This window comes from Agrilus planipennis, unplaced genomic scaffold (assembly GCF_000699045.2).
Source record: "Agrilus planipennis isolate EAB-ADULT unplaced genomic scaffold, Apla_2.0 scaffold252, whole genome shotgun sequence".
Lineage (NCBI taxonomy): Eukaryota > Metazoa > Arthropoda > Insecta > Coleoptera > Buprestidae > Agrilus > Agrilus planipennis.
Genome location: NW_020442420.1, coordinates 228,675 through 236,425, shown reverse-complemented (window position 1 = coordinate 236,425; position 7,751 = coordinate 228,675). Strand labels below are relative to the sequence as shown.

Sequence of the window (7,751 nt, the reverse complement as noted above, 5' to 3'; positions counted from 1 at the left end):
CTCCGTCAATTTTTTCGATTCTTGTATCCAGAACCAATGTCGTGCTTTTTAATAATCGTTAAGAACAACACTGTTCTTATTTTTATTTAGTATTATTAATCTATAATAACTATTATTACATACCGTTTACAATAATTACATTTCGGTTTGTGTTAATTAAAAACGAATGTATCTATGTTTTATCTAGTGCCCAGCGAACATTCAATCAGTACGAAGATTTAAATGTAGGCCACTGTATGTATGCAAAAGCCTGGACAGACCCTTGTGTCTCGAAAATTGGCTTGTCTCGACTCTAAGAATATTAGATCAACAAATTTTGAACAGGCTATATACATTTAAGTATTTTTGACATTCATAGGTATCAATAATATTTAATAATAATAATAATAGACTTTACGTTATCAAGAAATTAAATCTATCTAGGAACTAATGGTCGGTAGATATTTCTAAATCAAACACTGAATATCATATATAAAAATATACAGATAAAATTAGCTGAAGAAATAAAAGCAATGTGGAATTGAAGCACAGTCCAAATTATTCTAATAATAATTTCATCAATAGACGTTGGGTACAGGACCTATGACATTATGTAGAAGTTCAGCTGAAATTACATGAACTTATCAATCTCCAAAAACCAGTAACAAATGACACTTCTGGAATATTATGCACATTTGTCAACATCAACGCGCATCCCATTGTAGATAACACACTGGGTTAAATTGGAAGTTGAAACATCGATGTTAAGAACCTACTTTACTGAAATGTTGCCAATCCGCGATTTATGGCAAGACGTGCTGATAGTCCAATACATAATTCAATAGCAAGGCGTTCAAAATAAATATGAATGAGAATATTTGGCGTCGGTCTGTTAGAAGTTCACAAAGAGAAAGAATGCATCTGTAAATATTACTAAAGTGTTAACGGATCAACTATAGGGATAATGCCCAGATACTATTGAAGCTTCAGAATTTTTGAGTTTTTGTTCCTCCTTTCATAAAAACATAAAATTAATTAACTGGATTACGTATAAACACAAATTGATGTTTAAAAACTGGTTCCTCATTGCTATAGATTTCTATATTCCATACCAGCGGTTCGCAATTTTTCTTTTCTACAGAACCCTTTCTGACTTACCCGTTTTTGACGGAATCCCATCTCGACAATAAAGTAAACTGATAAGAGTTTTATGTCTAACAATAAGACCCCTGACACCTTATTGTGTACATGCTGGACTCAAAAACTTTATTGTACGTATGTATTTAAAATACACATTTTTACTAATAATAGCATTAAAATTGGGTGTAATGTCCGTCAATTGAATTTGAATATCCAGAACGACATCCAGTCAAATTCTGAATTTGTTTTTACTGTAGACATAAACTGAAAAGCTCGTCTGTAAATCGAAGCAGGAAAGTGGTAACCTTCTCAGTGACTGCGGAGTATTCATCTTTAATCGTAAGCTCAATCCAAAGGTCATTCAAATTTGTATCATTCGATTCGAATTTTTGTTTTAGAGAGGATGAATTCTAAATATCGATCAAATTCTCATTTGGAAGAGGATTAACATTTGTAACTTTATTGTTCAGCACATTCAAATCCAGAAGCCAAATTGGTCTTTTATCCGTAGAGAAGATATTTTGTCTCTCACTGCAAGAACCTGCTGATTATTTTGAGTTTATCGAATATATTGGTTATATAAACTATTTTCATTATCCATTTCTCGTCAATTTAGTTCAATATGACTTACAGACGAAAAAATTGAGTGGTGCAAACCGAAAATGCAGCGTTCGTTAGAGCAGAGGTACGCGATTAAATTCTGTGTGAAACTCGGTAAATCTGCGACAGAGACGTTTGATATGATCAAGCAGGCTTACCCAGATGTTGCTTTAGCAAGAAGTGGTGTGTTTCGGTGGCANCTGGGGACGAAAAATGGGTTGTATACAACAACGTCAAACGCAAGAGGTCATGGAGCAAAAAAGATGAACCGGCTCAAACCATTTCCAAAGCCGATATTCACCAAAAAAAGGTGATGCTGTCTGTTTGGTAGGATTTTAAAGGAATATTTTTTTTTTTAACTTTTACCGGATAACATAACGATTAATTCGGAAGTTTACTGTCATCATCATTTCCACAGAAAAAAACGAAATGACTTTCCGAACAACCCTATAGATAATAGGTATGCTTTAATAAATTAATGAGAAGATGACAAAAAACTTTGGTAACATTTTTATTGTTGCTGTACATTCAAAATAAATTACCTTACAAGCTAACATTCGAAAAAAGAGCTCTAAACATAATTAGTAAGTACACTTTGGTATTAAACAAATTCAATATCAATAAATTAACACTTAACCGGTCTGATATTTACAATTTGCTTTTTCAGCACTTCAAAATTGAAACACAATATTCGTATGTCATCTAGAAATTAATCTAACAATTTCTTATACAGTCTCAATTTTGTCTTTCATTTCGTTTGCACACTTGAAATAAGTTCGCGTCTTTTGTACACAGGTGTCGCTTGGGTTGAACTTTTTACTGAATCACTTGCTTTCGAGACACTTTTCGTAGTGGCGCTTTCCAATGTTTCCGCATCCGGTATATGTTTGGTAGGATGTCTGGAGTCCGTATACCGTCTTTTGGTATATTTTTTCTTGTCTGAATTGGCAGTAGTGGTGGTAGTAGTGGTACTAACAGGTTTGGATGTTTTAGCTTCTACTTTTGCTATTCTTTCGAAATCGGCAGTTCTTGATTTCAAGACTGCGTTGCCGATGCTAGAAATGCTTGTAGTGAATTTTTGTTCTCTCTCCTGTGGTCCTGATATACCACTTAGATTTCGAGTTATTGACGCTGCACTAAAACTTTTCTGGATGTCTGCTGTGGTCGGTTGAAGTGGTATTGGTTCTTTAATGATTTTAACGTATCGCGGTTCTGGTATCGTTGCAATTGAAATTTTCTGTGCTTTAGGAGTCGACTTTGGAGTTGGTGTCGATTTTAGGGTGATTTTTGATTGAACCTCTTCGGGTATGTAATTTACTGCTATTGACGAGTAGTCTGGAGATGTAGGGGGTGATGAGGCCCAGGAAGGAGGTGAACTGTGAAATCCTGAAACAAAGAAAGGCGAGAATGAGAAAAGTTCTCTACTAGGAATATCATAAATGAAGGGTATAGACGTCATATATTCCAGATACGATTCCGCAATATAAAAATAAAAAATTCCGACAACTAGTAAAAAGTTTAGAATTGCTATACGACCGGGGACATTTATCATATGTCTATCATGTGCAACTAAGGAACGAGCATCAAGAGATAGGGGAAAGTTTGCAATAATTCGAGGAAGATATCGCACAACTGGTCCAGTGAGAACTCTTGTTGACACATTAGCTCGTATGCTGCATTATGATGCAGTCAAGCACACGTCTCAAATCCAAGATAGGGTGCGTGTGGCACGGAACAGTGAAACACCTGAGGGAATGGTATGTTGTCGAATATCTGCGGATAAAGCAATTAATAAAAGACAAGCGAAAATTCACGAATCGAGGAATCAACGTTTTAAAAGAGAACTGGCCGACTTGAAATGCAAGATGGATCTGATTCGAGCGGAAACGGAAGGCATCATGAGCGAGCAAATAGAGAGACAGCGTTTGGCCAAAAAGATAAATAAATTTGAATAGGTATACTAACCAGACCAAGATCAACTTCTGGCAAAAACGGAATTTCTGAAGAACAAGAAAATACAACTACCGAATGCTTTGGAGAACGCACTACAAGAAAAACAGCCTTGGTTTAATAAGTTAAATAAATTTGAAAAAGAAAAGGATCAGCTACTACTTCAGGGCAGTCTAGGAAACACATTAGAAGGGAAAGAACATTTGTCTAATAGGAATTACGAATTCGAAAAAATAGAGCAAGATCTGAAAATGGAAATAAATCGTTTTTGCCAGCTTTCAGCGTTTCAAAAACAAAAACTAGCCATATAGTAACAGATATTCTCATTCAGCTGCTGAAGCACTTGGTCAGACGCCAGAAACATAATAAATTTTTTTAAATCGACTCAGTCCTATTACTTTCCGGACAAACCCTGTAAGTCGTGATTTATGTTAACATGCCATATCTTTACATGGTTCATTAAGANATTTCTGAAGAACAAGAAAATACAACTACCGAATGCTTTGGAGAACGCACTACAAGAAAAACAGCCTTGGTTTAATAAGTTAAATAAATTTGAAAAAGAAAAGGATCAGCTACTACTTCAGGGCAGTCTAGGAAACACATTAGAAGGGAAAGAACATTTGTCTAATAGGAATCGAAAAAATGGAGCAAGATCTGAAAATGAAAATAGATCGTTTGTGATAGCTTTTAGCGTTTCATTCAGCTGCTGAAGCACTTGGTCAGATGCCAGAAACGGTTTTGGTCGAAAGCTGCGACCACCACCTAATGTTGTTTTTTTGTTGCAAACTTGGCGAAGATGTGGTGTTGCCAAAGAAAATCATGTGAACAAACTCCGAAAACGATTTCACGATATTCCTTAGGATTCACGTTTTAACAGACAAATATCTAGCAACATCTATGACATGAGGCGTCCAATCAAGGATTCCAAGAAGGTAACCTGGTGTGGTTACACAATCCAAGACACCAGAGGGGTCTATCACCGAAACTGCAACATCATTAAGACGGTTCATACAGCGAATAAATGATGTCTTCTACCGGGTTAGACGTGCACCGTATGGGAAATAAAAAATTGTCTATTTCAACCCATTGACTCCATATGCTGGCGACAACCACAAAGGTGCTCGAATTCGAATTATTCAAGCTCGATCAGAAGAAGAAGGATTCCAAAGTCAGATTTAGAGTATCATATGAAAGTTCCCAAGACTTATTTGCTGTCTTGGCTCATTGTGTGCCCACATACTTGAGTATGGGTTGTGGAATAGCTGTGGTATTAAAAAAGGAGCTAAAGGGCAGATTTCCGACTGCTTTTGAGTATGCACTCAGGCAAGGACCTGCTGATGGTCGGCAACCTTTGTACTAAATATGCGAAAGGTAATAAATAATATCCGCAGTGACGCATATTTGCCTGCTTAACAATAGGAGTTTTCGAGAAAAATTAAGACTCGGGAGAATTCGATGGTTCGCTGATAGAATGGTGACGTACTTTAAACTATTATAATATTTTTAAGTTACTGTTCACTGAAGAACATCTCCATTCACTATATATTTATAGTTTTTGTTCAAAAAGTAAATACTTTTTGCAATGGCAGAATTAGCAGAACGGTAGCTTCTGAACAAATGCTCGGAGCATTTAATATTTACGACACTTAATCAGTATTTACTGAGGGTTATGTAGTACATGACTGAAACAGTGGTTTTCGTTAGTCAAACTTGTTATTGGGACTATGTATGTCAATGTAATCTCCTAGTCGCGGAGTTTTATTTATTGTAATTTTAGGTGTATGGAAATTCAGTGAGAGTTCTATGTTTGTTTTACTTCTAATTTTAATCATGTAAAAGCTGACTCCATTTTATCTTTAATACTACTGATGAATTAATTAAACAGAAAATAATTGCAGACTTTAGTAAGATCTGTCTTTACGAAAGATTAGCTGAATTCTGTCTAAAATAAAACGATCCTTACGATTATTCGGATTATTGTGAAGATTTTAGTGAAAAGGAACTGTCAAGAACCCAATTGTAAGGATGTGAAACAAAGGCATCGCAATAACTATACATTAAGAGGCAGAAATGATAGAGGAATAATTTATCTTGTAATTTTTGCCATTAAGGTATAATCGTATATTTCTGATAGTAATATACCCAGTGTAACGCCCTACTAATCTCATAAATGCTTTTTGTTGTAACTGTTATTCTCATTTAATACTATTAGGAATTAGGAGTGTTAGAGCCTGTCGTTTAAAATTCTCAAGAAACGAGACACGGTAATTTTTGGAACACAAGGGGTTTGCCCCGGTTTTCGCATATAAGCAGTGGCGTACATTTAAATCTTCGTAGTACTTGAAAGTGCTTTGGGTACTCAACGAAACATGCCTTTTTAAATAGTTGAGCAGGTGAATAAATATGACCCACAGGTGTATTAGAAAATACTCCGTCAATTTTTTCGATTCTTGTATCCAGAACCAATGTCGTGCTTTTTAATAATCGTTAAGAACAACACTGTTCTTATTTTTATTTAGTATTATTAATCTATAATAACTATTATTACATACCGTTTACAATAATTACATTTCGGTTTGTGTTAATTAAAAACGAATGTATCTATGTTTTATCTAGTGCCCAGCGAACATTCAATCAGTACGAAGATTTAAATGTAGGCCACTGTATGTATGCAAAAGCCTGGACAGACCCTTGTGTCTCGAAAATTGGCTTGTCTCGACTCTAAGAATATTAGATCAACAAATTTTGAACAGGCTATATACATTTAAGTATTTTTGACATTCATAGGTATCAATAATATTTAATAATAATAATAATAGACTTTACGTTATCAAGAAATTAAATCTATCTAGGAACTAATGGTCGGTAGATATTTCTAAATCAAACACTGAATATCATATATAAAAATATACAGATAAAATTAGCTGAAGAAATAAAAGCAATGTGGAATTGAAGCACAGTCCAAATTATTCTAATAATAATTTCATCAATAGACGTTGGGTACAGGACCTATGACATTATGTAGAAGTTCAGCTGAAATTACATGAACTTATCAATCTCCAAAAACCAGTAACAAATGACACTTCTGGAATATTATGCACATTTGTCAACATCAACGCGCATCCCATTGTAGATAACACACTGGGTTAAATTGGAAGTTGAAACATCGATGTTAAGAACCTACTTTACTGAAATGTTGCCAATCCGCGATTTATGGCAAGACGTGCTGATAGTCCAATACATAATTCAATAGCAAGGCGTTCAAAATAAATATGAATGAGAATATTTGGCGTCGGTCTGTTAGAAGTTCACAAAGAGAAAGAATGCATCTGTAAATATTACTAAAGTGTTAACGGATCAACTATAGGGATAATGCCCAGATACTATTGAAACTTCAGAATTTTTGAGTTTTTGTTCCTCCTTTCATAAAAACATAAAATTAATTAACTGGATTACGTATAAACACAAATTGATGTTTAAAAACTGGTTCCTCATTGCTATAGATTTCTATATTCCATACCAGCGGTTCGCAATTTTTCTTTTCTACAGAACCCTTTCTGACTTACCCGTTTTTGACGGAATCCCATCTCGACAATAAAGTAAACTGATAAGAGTTTTATGTCTAACAATAAGACCCCTGACACCTTATTGTGTACATGCTGGACTCAAAAACTTTATTGTACGTATGTATTTAAAATACACATTTTTACTAATAATAGCAATAAAATTAGGTATAATGTCCATCAATTCAATTCGAATATCCGGAATGGCATCCAGTCAAATTCTAAATTTGTTTTTATTGTAGACGTAAACAGAAAACCTCGTCTGTAATCTGTAAGTCGATGCAAATCGAAATAGGAACTGTGGCAACCTTCTCAATGACTGCAGAGTATTCATCTTTAATCATAAGTTCAATCCAAAGATTATTCAAATTTGAATAATTCGAAACGAATTTTTGTTTTAGAGAGGATGAATTCTTATTGTAAAAGGATAAAAATTCGTAACTTTTTTGTTCAGCACATTTAATCCAGAAGGCAGTTTTTTATCGTTAGAGAAGATATTTTGTCTCTCATTGTTAA

At 34.5% G+C, this 7,751-nt stretch overlaps 1 protein-coding gene across 3 annotated transcripts in view; it reads right to left on the bottom strand.

Moving 5' to 3' along the window:
- Nucleotides 1-2,214: 2,214 nt before the first annotated feature.
- Nucleotides 2,215-7,751, bottom strand: part of LOC108739746 (rho GTPase-activating protein 6) — a 196,062-nt gene continuing 190,525 nt past the window's right edge. For all 3 annotated transcript variants that reach the window (XM_025980197.1, XM_025980196.1, XM_025980195.1), the window contains one exon: nucleotides 2,215-3,105. In XM_025980197.1, the coding sequence (XP_025835982.1) occupies nucleotides 2,468-3,105 (638 nt within the window). In that variant the 3' untranslated portion in view covers nucleotides 2,215-2,467. The remainder of the gene's footprint in view (nucleotides 3,106-7,751) is intronic.